Raw genomic sequence first — 16,262 nt, forward strand, 5'->3', positions numbered from 1 at the left:
CAAATGCTTTGGCTCTGAAGTCAAGCACAACTAGATCAGACGCTTTTGTCTTTATTTTCTTACTAGAAATTGAAGGCTACTCCTATTTTTAGTTCTTAGAGAGGAATCACCCTTTTGGTTGTAACAGCAATACATGGTCACTGAAGACATTGGAAAATATGGGAAAAGGAACAATCCCCCCCCCACACGATCCCTTGCAACCTTCCCCTTAAAGGCTACCACGGCTACTTCGTCACCTTTTCCCCATTTTTTCCCCCTCCATACAGATTAAGTCACATACATACTTACACAGAACCTAGCCTACACTTAACATTGTATTCTTGGTATTTTCCCACGTTAACTGAACCCTTCAAAAGCAATTTTTCCTTAAAAATATTTCTCCCGAGAATATAAGCAATGCATTTTCTCTATGGAAAATTTGGGAAACACTGAAAAGCAAAAATTAGTTTTCCGTATTCCCACCATCTGGAGACAGACATCAGTAACCATCAGGAACATACCCTCCCCTCCCGATGTACTTTTTTGATTATATATGTATCATGCCTTTGGAATTTTCACTTAAATTTCTAAAACCCCATCAGTCAGAGGCGGTGAAGGTCTGAAGGTCTTCACATTGCCAAAGCACTTATAGAAATGTCATTTCTCCTACCAGTATGAGTGGCAGTCTCAAATTTTCGCTAGCATTATTTTTAAAGATTTTGTTAATTTGGTAAGTTGAAAAGGTATCTCGTTATTTCTCTATATTCTCTATTTCTTTATCACCCACTCTATTGAGGGTGAAATTTTTAATATTACTCAATTGCCCTTTCCTTTATAAAAATTATAATTCACAAGTCTGTTACCTACTACTTAATAGGGTCTTCTTTTTCTTAGAGGATTATAGTCGCTGAATTTAAAAAAAAAAATGAGAGAGAGAGAGTGTGAGTGAGCGGGGGAGGGGCAGTGGTAGAGGGAGAGAGAGAAGGTGAAGCAGCCTCTGACGTGGGGCTCAATCTCACAACCAGGAGATCACAACCTGAACCGAAACCAGAAGTTGGGACGCCCAACCAACCGCTCCACCCAGGTGCCCCTGGAAAGGAGCTTTTAGTACTAGTTTCCATTGGAACCCACTGAGGAATGGGACGATTCTGTTTCTGTTTTTCGGCCAGAAACTGCTTGATCCTGAAAGTCTCATGAGAAGATCCGGTGAGGAAGAGTCAAGAGCACACACCACAATGGCGCAGTGAGGGGAGAGAGCTCAGCCTCTTGTCTGGAGCATGTTAGGGTAAAAATAACACCCATGTCTGAAATAACACAAATTTACCACAAGGAATTATCAACACTTCCCCATCTCCTATGAGATGAACTGTGCGATGTGAGGCAGAGCTGGCCACACCGGCAGCTTAGGCCAAACCGGGCTCTATGAAGCCTCTTAAAGTCCCATGTGCCTGGAGCGGGGCTGGATGCAGATGAACTCCACGGTGCGTCCACCACAATCTACAATCTTGTCTTGTAGTTGAAGGGGGGGTGGGGGAGCACCGAAAGCACCTAGGGTTTTCAAGGAAAGTTACCATGTGAACATAAGGTCTTTAATCTGTCTCCCTTACAACAGGACAAAAGTAAAATTCTCACCGATCCCCAACACCAAGGCGTTCCCCAGTCCATCGAAACAGGCTAGGAACACATTTGCAATCATGTTCAGACAAATAACAAGAAGTAGAAATGCAGGCACGCAGTTTTTCAAGTATACAATTTGTTTTTATTTACAATACCCTATAAAAATGTAAATTTAGAAACTTTAATTTTTATTAATTAGAACCAAACAAAAAAAGATAAAGCACAGAAAGGAAGAAATAATAGTCAAGTATTCACTTGATCAGTTATGAGGAGAAGGGAGGAAAGGCGCATGGTGGAAACAGTCAGTAGGGAAGGGCAGAGGGAAGCTAGGTCATGTCACCGGGAACAGCTGGAGGGGCCGGGGCTCCAGAATGGGGGGAGACAGAGATGGAGAGCAAGGACAGCCGGTTATAATGGAGGACTTTACTGTTGTACAAGACATGTCTGTGCAAAATGTTGATTCTATTTAAATATCATAACCTGTCCCCTCACTAACATTCAAAAGGGTGAGAAGAGCAAAAAGTGTATCAGGACAGTCATGTGAGACTGACGCTGATTTAATTTTCTGGAGGGCTGTAATCTCTAGAGATCAAACCCCTCATCCTGCTTGGCTGCCACACGGGAGGGGGACAGGTGGAAAGGACCACAGTAGGCTGTCCCTGCCGGGATCGAGAGCCAGGCCCCTGGCTGCCTGGGAGTGGGACCTGGAGACGAAGTGGAAGGACAGCACTTCAGCCCGCGGTGTGGAGGTGCCTGCAGAGTAAGCCGAACTGAGCTTCCGTGGTTATCGCTGGGGGCTGCTACCCATGACACCAAGTAAAAATGGGGAAGAGGGAAGTAAACGCATGGCTTTATTGAAGTTGTCTAGGAAGACAGAGCGAGTGTGCAAAGGCTACGCTGTGGAAGCAGGCTCTAAGTCTGGTTCATCCGGGGCAACCGTGCACGCCCTTGTGGGGACAGGCTCAACTACACTGTAGTTGTAGCGGGAAAAGGGCTTAACTGTGTGCCGTTCCACCGAGGTGGACAGATACAAAGGAAATACGGCGGGGAGGAGGAACAGGACTTCTCAGCCTAGAGCTGGGTGTCAGCCAATTAAGAGTTCTGATTTTATTAACGTGCTGCATACCCTGTATTTATATTAAAACAAATCAAATTAATTACAAAATGGACTAGAAACAGATTAAAAATACATCAGCTGGTTTGTTTTTAGAGGAGGGACGTGTCAACTACGTAGTTTTCAATCTAAAACTCGTTCTTCAAGGATCCTCTGGAGACCACATGAACGTATGCAGGGGGGTGTGTGCGTGTGTATATATATATATATATATCTTGGTTTCTACTTAATTGGTTTTCCTATAGTCATATTAATATGGGGCAATGAAAGAAGACTTTAGTAGGATGAGGGAAGGAATCCTTTGGCAGGCTACAAGCTACTCTGAACTGGAGTCGTGGTGGTGGGTAAGGGGACAGATTATATTTGTGTCTCTAGGGCAAAGAAAATGCAAAATGGAGAAGAACTGAGGAAAAGCAGGACATGCAGAATTTAACACAGAAGGTAAGAAGAAACCAGCCTAAGTTATCACCCAGCCAAATTTCACAGAGCAGTGGGGAAATACCTGGCATTTAGAGCCGACCCCCGTGACAGGAATCGGTCCCACAAGACGCTTTGGGGAATAAGCTACCTTCCCTCCCTCATTAAACATACTCCATTGTGACGGCGGCAGTGCAGGCGGCAGCCAAAGGAGGTACAGGACACTTGTGGAGATCTCTTATCGGATCCCCTGAACTAGCCTACGGGTGTAAAGAGAGAGAGAGGAAACTTGTGTAAATGAGTTAAAACAGAAGGCAATCTTCTGCATTAACATTACACCCTTGTTAGAATTCCTTAACAAAGCACCTACCATCTCTCTACCCTTCCTTACTGATCTGAGGGTGCTTCTGTACCCCACACAGCATCTTGTGTCCAGTAGATACTCATGTATTTGATACGAATCTTTAATGTCTTTCACTAAATTGTTTTATGCCCCTGATCTCCTCATCGTAACTTCTAAAGTGCCAACGACAGTAAGATGTGGAACTCTCCTGTTTCAGACTTACTGCAGCTTTGTCTCCAGCAAGTTCAGTTTCTGTCGGTCAACATAGCGAGAAAAGAGGGACACCAGGTTTGTGGGTATAGAGATTGGCTTGGCCAGGGCTGCTTGGGGAATCCGGAGAAGTTCTCGGGTTGCCATGAACATCACCTCCGTCCTAAAAGAAAAACCGTTAACACAACAGATAAGAACAGTAAGAGAGAAAGAATAAACGATGACCTAAAAGAACAAGAAAGAAGAAACACAGCTCGGACTGACCACTGGTTGTTCTGTGTTGGATCCGTAGCAGGGTCTGAACTCTGTAGGTCTTCCCCACGGCTCAGGACGACAAGGAGCAGTGACAGGCCAAACTACAAGAGGAGACAGAGGCAATCCCACTCAGCTCTCCACTCCATCCTCCAGCGCCGAGGGGATCCCCGCATTAGACGGGGAGCAGGCTAGATGACAACGGCCCCACTGCAGTGCTCGGACAGCTGTGAGGTGGGAGGCTCTTTTTCCCAGCTTTACTTCAGAGCAGTGACAGCATCACCAATGCAAAGGGGGTCCCAGGGCCAAGCATCCTCTCTGCTCCCCCACCCCAAAGTGAGATGAAAAGATAATTTACCCCTGCCACAGATAATGGGAATTTAGTTTTTCTTGTATTTACTAAAGCAGAAATGGATTAAAAAAGAAAGTCAAAGACAAACTTTGATACAGAAAATTAAAGTTCACAGAAAAAGTAAGAGAAAACATTAAACAGATCGATATTTTGAATCAAGAAAAAAGATGTGAAGACCGGTGGGAAAATGTACAAAGAAAGGTCACTGAAATGATCAGGATATGAACAGACTTCTTTGAATCTCCTGAAAAAGTTTTCTTAACAAAGGATATGCCCCTAGTGGACATATGACGGTTTAGACAAGATGTTCGAAGCAAAGAAGGGGTACACAGATATAATCACATACGTATCTAGGACTATTAAAATTTAAGCAATCTGCTTTTGAGCTGAAAGATTTGTTTCATTTAATGGGCTGTACCAGCAGGAAACATGTTGGCTAAACGTGACTAGAATAAAATAGGGACAAGTGGCACAAGATTAAATATATGAATCACAGCGACAGTGATTTGAAGGGAATCCATGTTTCTGAATTCGCCTCCCAGAGGAGAACACTCATGTCATTGTCAGAAAAACAATACTGGGCTACACATACACTCTCTCATCCGACCTTGTGGTTTTCTATTGCCTTTATCAACATTAAACTCAGAGAGCAAGTGACATGGAAGGCCCAGAGCCTATCGCTCCATAATCCCCATCACTGTCACCTCTTGACCGCCCCTGAGTCCTGCTTTGGCAGGTTTTCTGGAGCCAGGGGAAAGAGGCCTTGACGCCCCCTTTCTCACTGGGCTTGCACACGTGCCCACTGAGGAAGGGCATTACCTGAACTCTCACAGCGGTGGGCTCATCTGAATAACAGGACAGCTCTGAAATCGCCCACTGTCACCTCCCCTTACAGGTCAGGAAACTAGCTCAGCAAAGGGAAACAACGTGCTCAGCATCACAAACCTAGAGACTGGCAGGCAAGGGACGGAAAGCTGCTCTGAAAGCTCACGTTCTCTCTTCTACGTTATGCGTCCCAAGTCTCTGGATCGTCAACCCGATGTAGATGGAACGTGGAATGGGATGTTCTCCTATTTAATCTTATGAGCAAGGGTGCGGATGACATTTTCTTCATGTCAGAACTCAGACTTCATCTGAGATTACAATGGTGTGAACTAAAAGATGTTTTCCAGCCTTCTCTGCAGTTACCGTGGCGTGTGAGGGAAGCCGAGCCACTGAGATTAAGTAGAAGTTGTTGGTTACAACTCCTGGAAAAGGACCCAACAAGGCAGACAACAAATCTGCAGCTCTTGGCCCCTCCGCTCCTGACGCAGAGTGGAGCCTGAGAGGTCAGGAGTGGGGCAGCCACCCCCAAGGCTGCAGAGAAGGCAAACCGAAGGAGCCTATTATCCCTGATGACATGCGAACACTATGCCAGCGTGATTCCATGTGAGATAAACTCCTATTTTCTCAAAACCACTTATTTCTAGCCTCTGACACTAGGAGCTTAACGTATTTCCTGGCTGGAAGATGTCTTTTTAAAAAAAGATTGATTTATTTATTTTAGAGAGAGAGAAAGAGAGGCCTCGAGTGGGCGCACACACGCATGGGGAGGAAGGGGCGGCGGGGGGGAGGAAGAAACAAGCAGACTCCGCACTGAGAGCAGAGCCTGATGTGGGGCTAGATCTCATGATCCTGAGATCACGCCAAGAGTCAGACGCATAACCCCCGAGCCACCCAGGCGCCCCTGAAAGAAGCCTTTCTCACAAGTTGCCACAGCAGCCAATATTTGTATCTGTAACTCAGGTCTAGAAGGCTGGCCAAGCTCAGGGACCTGCAAGGGCGCGAGCACCTTGTTCTGGAGCACAGCGGCGAGGTGAGGGTTGGAGGGCGCTGGTGCAGCTGCGCTCTGAGGTAGGTTCATGAGCTGTTGCAGAAGGCTGGTGACAGTCACTGACGGAAGGTGATAGAGGAGCAGAGAGAAGGGACTCAGTAAGCATGGCAGCACCTACAAAGAAATACAGAAAACATTACATCCTGGCAACTGTGACGTCAGTGGGCCTGCCTCGTGGGCTCAGGTGCGCACTCGCACGGCCTCAGACAAGACTGAACACAAAAGGGCTGACAAGTCTAGCAGGTACTACCAGAGTCTCAACCATGGCTTCTGAGGTGTCTGCTGAGGGCTTTTAAAACTCAACCTGCAGCGGAAGCATGACTCGTGTGAACCAAGGGTGTAAAATCACTTCTCGAACAGCAAGGTTCGCAATAAAACATCAGTACTTGAATTCACCCCACAAATATTTCAGTGCCTACAGTGTGTCGGGCACTGTGGGCTACAATGACACGGTGAACAGGACAGACCTGCGGGGAGCTAAAGTTGAGTCGGGAGTCATGCGTAAACTGGCGATTGCAATATACCGTGAGAAGGACTCTGAGGTAAATCCTGAGCGCTGTGGAACTACACAGAGGTATTTTTACACTTAACTGGATCTTGTCTGATCTTCATACAAGCTCAATGAGGAAGTGGAGAAATGGTAGATTTTACAGATGATTAGACAAGCTAAGCGAGCAGAAGCTCAGTGTTCAGAGCTCCATAGCTAGTAGTAAGAACTGGAATCCAAGGCTGAATTCTGGCCTGCGAGTCATTCAGTCCTTTTAAGCCATGAGGCCCAGACTGGAAGGTTAAAATACAGTGCTACCAATATAACTAGGTTCTAACACAGGAAAGGAAATCAAGGGTGCTTCCAGCACTCAGTGCCCATGGCATAAAAAGTGATGGCTGGTTTTACTTCAGATGGCATTCAAGGATGGAGAGTAGACTTTTAGTGATCTACTACTCTAAATAAACAAAGCTTTAACAACAAAAGCAATTTAAGTCACACATAAAAGTATAAAGAGTAGAATGAAGTCTGTGTACCCATCACCCAGCTTCAATTAAATCATCAACATTCTACCATTCTTACTAAATCTATGTCCCTCCTATATATCCTATCTTTTCATCCACAAATACTGTTTGTATCTCTAATAAAATCTCTCACAGTATTATTGCACCTAACAAAATTAAAAGCCACTCCCTTTTTTTTTTTAAATTTTTTATTACCTTATGTTAGTCACCATACGGTACAACCTTAGTTTGATGTAGTAATCCATGATTCATTAGTTGCGTATAACACCCAGTGCTCCATGCAATATGTGCCCTCCTTAATACCCATCACCGGCCTATCCCAATCCCATCCCCCTCCCCTCTGAAGCCCTCAGTTTGTTTCCCAGAGTCCATAGTCTCTCATGGTTCATTCCCCCCTCTGTTCACCCCCCCCATTCTTCCCTTCCTTCTCCTACCGATCTTCCCGCCATTTCTTATGTTCCGTAAATGACTGAAACCGTGTAATTGTCTTTCTCTGCTTGACTTATTTCACTTAGCATAATCTCCTCTAAAAGCCACTCCTTAATATCACCTAATATCTCCTCCAGTTGTCTCAAAAACATCTTTTAGCAGTTGATTTACTCTACTCATGATTCCAACAGGACCCATACATTGCATCTGGCTTGTAAGGCTTTTAAAATCTGTGAATCGGTCCTTTGCCCACTGCCCATCTCCTTTTCTCATGCTATTTAGTTGCTGACGACGTCCCATGGTTTGGATTTGGCAAACTGCACCTCTGTGGTGTCACTTAACAGGCTTTATTGTCCTCTGTCTTTCCAAAAAAAACTGAGGGTTAGAATGAGAAGTTTCATAAGATTTAAGTTCATCACGGGAAGGCAGGGGGAAGACAACTTCATGGACAGAGCTGTGTGCTTTCTCCTGCATCATGTCACGCAGCACAGTGTATGGCTGTCCCCCTCTTAGACAGCGATCACTTGTTTGCTGCCCCAACCACCATAAGGTTCCCCATCTACCTTTCACCCCATGCCTTAAGGACTGCCGTCCAGACTGACTGACTGCTTTTCTGTTAGGGATTGTAAACTGGAGATTTTCTAATTTTATCATTTCTTTTGCATTTATCAGCTGAAATTCTTCTGGGAAAAACTTTATCAACTTTCTGGTTACCATGATATTTGGTTGTAATGAAAAGGCAGGATAAATGTTTGAGTCTTTTCCTTATTTACCCATTTTCAGAATAATGAGTTGATGGCCTAGCAGCCTCTGAAGGTGATTAATACATTTTTTGGTATTATTGTGAACTCATTAATATAAAAATATTTGATATATTTCAATCCACTGCTGTAATTTTTCTTTGTGATGCAAATTATCCCATTCTTGGGCAATAGGAGCCCCTCCGGCTTTGTCTGTGCAGCTTTCACGTGGGATCCCAGGAATCATTTAGCTTCCTTAATTTCTGGCACAAGGTAGTCCAGGATTACCTTGTCTATTTTATGCCTCAGATCTGCAACTAGTTATTGCTTCGAGAAATGGTACTCAGAGACGTGGTCTATTACTCTTTAACACACACAGGTAAAAACTAGTTTTCCTCACTAGCAGGCACCTTCACTAAGACAAGCATCTTTGAATTCCTAGCTCCTAGCTCTACGCACTGTATTTCTAGGACCTAAAATAGTGCCTGCTACATAGACGTGTTCAATAAACACTTAATGAATAAAGCTCTCCCGAACTTGTTTTCACTGATGAGTTCCTCTAGGACTGTCAGTGTCCACCACATGGCCTGCAACAATCTGTAAGGGAGCTACTGCTTTTCATCTGGCTTCCATTTTCTAGGATAAACCTCAAATCTTTACACTTTCCTCCAACCCGCTTTTTCCTTCTTAAAATCTTTAAAAACCGTATCTGTCTCATCCCACTTCATTTTCCTGAGCATGAGGCCTCAACTTTGCATTAATTTCTTCTGCGGGTGCTACAATTTCAAGGACTTTTTCAACTTATTTCAGAGGGAGAGTAATTTTCAACTCTTTCACGCATGCCACTTACAAGGTATCCTGGCATCATGTTTTCTGCGGATCAACACTAGCTGGTTATTGATCAAGCATCATTGATTGTAAGAGGCTCGCTCTCGTTAAGTTCCAACATTCTGAACCTCACACTTAGGAATAACTGCCCGTAGTGCTACTCTTATCAATTTCTTGCTCTGAACCTCTAAAACGATTCAAAATAGTGCTAATCTTTCAAGTGTTAGGACAAGGATAAGTAGAGAGCAATTCTTACCAAGAGTTTACTTATAAACCTGAAAATCATGTTTCAAAGTCCAGCCTAGTTTAGATCATGATAAATGTTACTTCCGAGCACTGGCTTGATTCCTGTGCAACACCATTCAAGTAAGTCTGTAGCTGAATGTTAAGCTCCTGACAAGAGCCCAATGAGTGATACTTTATATCCAGCAAAGCAACCAAGACCATACATTTGTAAATTTTCGTGAGCATCAGATTCAGCTGGGGATTCTGTTAGAGATACAGAAGCCCTGACCTTTCCTCTGTAAATTCTGAGTCAGCATGTTTGGAGTAGGGCTGAATTATCTGCTTGCCAAGAAATTCTGGTACACAACACAGCTTCACGACTATGTCAAATACGATGGGATTACTGCTTTCCTCAGTTTAGGAACTTGGTCTGTTGGAGCAAAAATGTGATTAAAAGTATAGTCCTGGAGTAGAGTTTTGCTTTAAATAATCAAATCCTACTGTTGAAGGTTAGACAAAGCAACAGAAATAGGAAGAGGGGAGAAAAATAAAATTTGGATTCTAGAAACCTTATCAAATATGAAGACCTAAAGGAAAGAAGTCCCACATGGGCAATCACCTCATCTTGCGCATCCTTCTTGATAAGGAAAGGGAGATTCCTGGCTGTTGTCATGAGAATGTCAGCTGCTTGCTCTGTGGAGAGGAAAGGAAGAATACGGGCAACCATTCTCTTCCCTTTTCGGATACACATGATCTGTACAAAGTGGTCATCGCTTGGCCTGCAGGGGAAGGAAATGCTCACTTAGGTCAGCAAGAACAATTTAACACATCCTTTTTCTCCTCTTATAACATGTTACTGAGCGAATATGCTGTGGTCATTTTCACCCTACAATGACCTGTGCTACAAAACAGTGCCAAATACTTCTCCAACTCGCAACCAAATACTAACAAAGTCATTTTTCAAGTTTCACAAACGTAGAAAATCATCCTTTCACAAACGTACGTTAAATAGACTTGTTCAAACTACAGGCATTCATTTCCTTTAATTTTACATAACTAGACAAATTAACATGGATGATACAGAAAAATCTGAAAACATACACAAGCAAAAAGGATAAAAAAAATTATTTCAGAATTAACTTTATATTTTATCATTTTTTAAAAAATCTGACGGAAAGAGAGAGCAAGAGAGCACAAGCAGTGGGAGCGGCAGAGGGAGAGGGAGAAGCAGACTCTGCTTAGCAGGGAGTCCCACGTGGGACTCTATCCCAGACGCTTAACCAACTGAGCCACCCAGGCACCCCTACTGTTACCCTTATTAAGAACCTTTGTGCTGTATATTTTTTCATAAAAAAAAAAAAAGTCCAAAGAATTCGTACGGATTTGTTACTTGACTTTCTTCACCTGACAACTTCTTATGACAATTTTCCATCTCAATAAATAAATTTCAAGTACGTCAATTTGATGGTCCCATAACACTCCCAACCATGGACAAGCCCACATTTATTTAACCAGCTGCCTGTCAACCTGACTCCAGAAAAGGTGTGCTGAAAAGAAGGTGTTTATTCTTATGTTCTAGTTTGTGTGTGTCCTGGCTTAGAAGAATTATCAGTTCTCTTGAATAGGCAAAGGAGGGAGTTTTCAGGACAGAGTCCTCTTGCATTCATCAAATAAACACACGGGGTTTACAGAACATTTACTGTTAGGAAGATCCTGGGTGGGAGAGATGACAGATACAGATAAAAAGATACATTAAGGAGCTGAGTCCACTGAAGACTGATTAGCTTCCACGGCATATGAGTAGTCTATGGAAATCCCAGGAAAATATAAATGTCTATACTTTCCATCTTAGTAGAAACAATTAATGAAGATTACAAGGTTGAACACGTTAGAATAAGGCATAAAGCAAGTACAATCTGTAGGCTCAAACACAGAAACCAAATCATGTTCCCCACTGGGCCTCCAGTGCCCAGCATAGTCCCTAGCAGATAGTGAATAGGTAGGTGTCACATACATGAATCTGGAATAAAGAGATTTTTTTCCTGGCTGGGAAGGATTATGAAATGCTTTGTATGATGGAGCATTTGAGTTAGGCCGGAAGGACAGACTTTGAGCTTCCTGGGATGGTAAGGAAGATATCCAAAAGACAAGAATGCAGAAAGCTCAGGTCAGCCAAGTAAGGAGTCCACCTGGTCTCACGTGTCCCTCCAAGTGTACAATTCTTACCTCTCTTGTCCAGGCAATTTCCCCCTTAAGTTGTCATACATGCTACAAATTTTGTGCTTTCTTTCATCCGCCAGGGCCGGTCGCTCTTCTTCTAGACTTAGGAGACACCGCCTTTCGTAATCCTCCACATCCAGGAGTAAACTATAGGTCTAAGTGAGACACAAAGCAGGCCACAGCACGCTGGGTCAGGATCAGAGTATTTGATAAACAATTTCACAGTTTAATACCATCAGTAAAGACAGGAGAGTGAAAATGAATTGTAGTAAGACTGAGAGGAAAAAGGTGCTTTTTTGAATCCAGAAAAACATAGTGAAAGAACTTAAAGAATTCCTCCCTGTTTGTTGTCCCTCTTGACCTCCAACCCAGGAGGTGAGGACAGTGAATGATTACACTCTTCGCAAACTTTCCAGCAGCAAGAATAGCATTGTGACATAAATGATCTGTATCACTGCTTCAAGTGATGCTTTATATTTATAAACACGCAGTAAGTTTACTCCTGGGTGCCAGGCACTGTTCTAACCACTTATTACTCATTCACCAGACGCTCTCCACAACCCAGTCAGAAAGAGACTTATTATCATCTTCACCGTTGCAGATGAAGAAAATGAGAACAGCACAGAAAGGGCAAGTCACAGACTCAGCTAGAAATGGAGAAGACGTGATTTGCAGCCTGGTTCCACACTCGGTGCTCTTCCTTGCTATGCCTATGGCCTTGCTACACGGTATTTAGACTTTACCAACGAATCGCCTACAGAGTACCACATTCTTCTTAGCACCCAGCACCCAGGGGATATCCAGTAAATACCTGTGAACTGACTTAATTAACTCAATTAATTCACAGGTGGAACAATGTAATTTTATTCTCATTTTCTTAGAAAGGTGACCTGTTCCCGAACACTTAGCAGTTAACTGAATAGGCTTGGACAAAGACCCAGGACTTCTCACTGTAACTGCAGTGTTCTTTCCACGAGGCCATAGGTGAGGCACAGCACATTCTTTTCTAGCGAGCTCTGGTATACAATAGGCATGAAAGAAGAATATGCTAATTAATTAAAATCACAGAACACCAACTGCTTACTTTTCCACTTCTTGCATACATATACACATCTGACAGTTCCTTATTTGAAATTAACTACAGCAACAAACTCTAAAACTTACTTTCTCAATTATGACAAGGGTTTTTCGTCTCTTGTCCCGAACCTGTTTTTCTTTTGTCTCCTAAAAAAAAGACAAGACTATTCAGTGTGAATTCTCTGTTACAAATAATTTTCTAAGTGTGCATATGTAATTCCATTTGTGACAATACTGTAAAAGAATCTTAACTCTTTGAAAGTTAATCTAAAACAACACTAACTGGACAAAGGTCATAGAACAGACTGAATTAACCCACATAGACTACCAAACTGAGTTTACAGCTGGGCAAAAGGTAAATGTAAAATGCAGTAAAGATGAAGATAATCACAGTTTTGTTTTTTGTTTTTTTTTTAAGATTATATGTATTTGTCAGAGACAGTGAGAGCATGAGCAGTGGGAGCAGCATGCAGAGTAGGCAGGACAGGAAGAGGGAGAAGCAGGCTCCCCGCTGAGCAGGGAGCCCGATATGGGGCTGGATCCCAGGACCCTGGGATCATGACCTGAGACAAAGGCAGATGCTTAACGGACTGAGCCACCCCGGCATCCCAATCACAGGAAGATCTTAAAACACAAAGAAAACGGTAATTTTTGAAACCGGAATAGACAGCCAATGCTGTTTGCAGCCAGTATCCAGTTTAAAGACTCCTGCCACCCCGAGTATCAGCACCTCCACCACCTGCAGGAAACCAGAACACCAGGACATGCCTGGGGGCGGGGATGGGGGGGGAAGCTTCCAGTTAGACAACAAACAATTCCATTGTGCCTGATTCCCTCTCACAAGGGCCCCCAGGCAGCAGTGATGACCCAGAGTTTCTTAAACACACAATACTGCTGACACTTACATCATCCTCACTCCGTGATGTCACAACAGCATCAATCATTTTTCGGGGGTTATTCACACTAGAGACAGTAAGCTTTCCCAAAGAGCCCTCGAACTGCACTGCAAGGACAAAACATTTCCAACAAATAACTCAGCAACGCAGAAAGACCTTTACAGTCTCTATTCTTTCCTCACAGCCTAACGATTCAGTACAAAAATTTATGTATCTCTCTCTTACCTAAATCTATCTTTTCCCATTTTTTGTTACAATGAAAATCAATAAAAATCTGAAGTATTTCCCCTTTATTATGGGGATACTAGAAATTAGAACACGTTTTAAAAAGTTAAGGAATCTCAAGCAGTAAAGGGTCTACCAGTCTATCTGCTAACCCACTCATTCCATGCAATGAAGGCAGAGCTCTGCATTTAAGGACAACAGTTCTTTTAAATGAGTTTCGAACGTCTCTACATCCAGGCCTCTACAGAGTTATTTCTATTTACCATCTCAGCAGCATGGTGAATTTCTTCACTGTAGACCTAGGTGGAAGGACCTTACCTGGCTTATAGGCGTGCTCCAGTTTGGCCACCTGAGGGGTAATGAGCTTGGTGCGCTCCTTTTTCGGGCCTTCGCCTTGAACTTCTTCAGCAGCTGACAGTTTCTCCAGTTTTTCAAAGTAATTCTGCCACGTGAAGATGATTTCAGTTGCAACACAAGCCCAGAGTATGGCTGCTCTTTATCATACATGATTATAATGGTGGCAGCAACAACTTGGACTCTATAAACGTATCGATCTTTAATTTTTGCGAGACTGCCAGATGTTTACTTCTCAAAAAATCCCAGCCTACAGAAAAGCCCCACATCAATGGAAACATCTTTAAAGTTAGACTGCCAATATCTTTAACTGAGAGAACCAGAGTATTGATGCCAAAGAGATTTGAAAACATTGGCCCGAGAGCCTGTGTGTGTAAGGAATAAAAGGCATATACAGAAACCTTCTAGTGCATAGTGAGAGGCTGTCCCGCTTCAGAAGAGGACAGAGTTTGCTCTGTCAATTCTCACCCAATTGAAAACTACATCAAAGAAGACTGTCAGTATTTAAGTCTACCAGTATTCCCACGTGCGCCTCACCAGAGTAAGGGACTGCATGGCCACCTACCTGGTAATAGAAATCGTCCAGGTACGGGTCAGTGCTCTGCAGCTGCATCATCTGGATTTTCGAGACCCAATCCTTCTCTCGCTGCAGCATGAGGTTGGCATAGGGGTCCTTCCGGAGGTGGTCCTGATGACTGCTCCGGTGACTTCCTCTGTCTCCGGCCCCATTGAGACTCCGGTGCTGACTGAAAACACACACAGCGGCGCATTCACTCCAAGTCAGGGCATTCATTAGGTCTTGTAACAATACAGGAACAAGCCGGGCCAGTTAAAAAAAGATTCCACTTTGCTTTTGTTAACAAAAGAGAGAAAAGAATTGAATCTTCACAGCGTTGGAGAAGAAAGAGCTGGGCAATACACACTGAAAGAAAGATCTGAGTGCCTCACCGTGTGCTGCACACTCTCACCCACGGACTTCTGTGCAAGCGCTACCATGACCCTAAGAGGTAGACAGTTTTGTTTTCTCCACTGAAGATAACAAACTGAGGCCAAAGAGATGTGAACACAGGCCAATTTGACTCGCAGTCTATACACTTCTTTTTTTTAAACTTATTGAAAATCATGAAATACTTCAAATATAGAGAAAAGCCCACAACATCCATTTATCCACCACCCAGACTTAGTGAAAAAAAAATTTATTTGCCCCAATTTGCCTCAGAGTTTTAAACAGTAGTATTAAAGCCAACTTTTGTTGTATTTGGTTAAGACCCTTTGTACCCTGTCTGGATCCTGGTTTCCTGCCTCCCTTCCTTCCCAGAGGAACCATTATCCTGCCTTTGTAGGTACTCCCCCTGAGATTTTTTTTTTTTTTTTGAAAATTTTATTTATTTATTTGAGAGAGCTCATGCAAGCATGTGCACATGGGGGGAGAGGCAGAGAGAGAGAGAAAGAGAGAGAGAGAAACTCAAGCAGACTCCACACTGAGCACAGAGCCTGATGTGGGGCACGATCTTACAATGAGGAGACCAGGACCTGAGCCGAAACCAAGAGTTGGATGCTTAACCAACTGAGCCACTCAGGGGCCCCTCCGAGCGGTTATTTATTTTTTTTAAAGATTTGCTTGACAGAGAGAGAGAGAGACAGCTAGCGAGAGAGGGAACACCAGCAGGGGATGTGGGAGAGGAAGAAGCAGGTTCCCAGCGGAGCAGGGAGCCCGATGTGGGGCTTGATCCCAGGACTCTGGGATCATGCCCTGGGCCGAAGGCAGATGCTAACAACTGAGCCACCCAGGTGCCCCCCCCGCAGTGTTTTTAAGACTCATGACTCATGTATCCATCCTTAAATATTATATAGTATTATTCTGTGCCTTTAATTTTTACATAAATGGTACTAGACATGTAAGTCTGCTCCTTGCTTCTTACTCAATGTTATGCTTTTCACATTTATCTGTGCTGACAGCACACCCAAGTATATACCAAAAAAGAACTGCTAGCATGTGGTGTATCCACGTTTTCGACCTCATTATTTACTGCCAAATTCTCTCACAAGAGGCGGAGAGAGGCCGAGGCTAACCAATATTTTTGCCAATGACAACAATGT

At 43.5% G+C, this 16,262-nt stretch overlaps 1 protein-coding gene across 1 annotated transcript in view; it reads right to left on the minus strand.

Annotated features, from left to right (window-relative positions):
• Positions 1–3,060: 3,060 nt before the first annotated feature.
• Positions 3,061–16,262, minus strand: part of PATL1 (PAT1 homolog 1, processing body mRNA decay factor) — a 28,628-nt gene continuing 15,426 nt past the window's right edge. Inside the window, exons 10-19 of the mRNA XM_034645799.1 lie at positions 14,728–14,908; positions 14,127–14,250; positions 13,593–13,690; positions 12,775–12,834; positions 11,617–11,765; positions 10,010–10,169; positions 6,116–6,271; positions 3,945–4,036; positions 3,694–3,843; positions 3,061–3,387 (exon numbers count right to left, since the gene is read on the minus strand). Of these exons, the coding sequence (XP_034501690.1) occupies positions 3,366–3,387; positions 3,694–3,843; positions 3,945–4,036; positions 6,116–6,271; positions 10,010–10,169; positions 11,617–11,765; positions 12,775–12,834; positions 13,593–13,690; positions 14,127–14,250; positions 14,728–14,908 (1,192 nt within the window). The 3' untranslated portion in view covers positions 3,061–3,365. The remainder of the gene's footprint in view (positions 3,388–3,693; positions 3,844–3,944; positions 4,037–6,115; positions 6,272–10,009; positions 10,170–11,616; positions 11,766–12,774; positions 12,835–13,592; positions 13,691–14,126; positions 14,251–14,727; positions 14,909–16,262) is intronic.

The sequence above is a fragment of the Ailuropoda melanoleuca genome, chromosome 16 (assembly GCF_002007445.2).
Source record: "Ailuropoda melanoleuca isolate Jingjing chromosome 16, ASM200744v2, whole genome shotgun sequence".
Classification (NCBI taxonomy): Eukaryota; Metazoa; Chordata; class Mammalia; order Carnivora; family Ursidae; genus Ailuropoda; species Ailuropoda melanoleuca.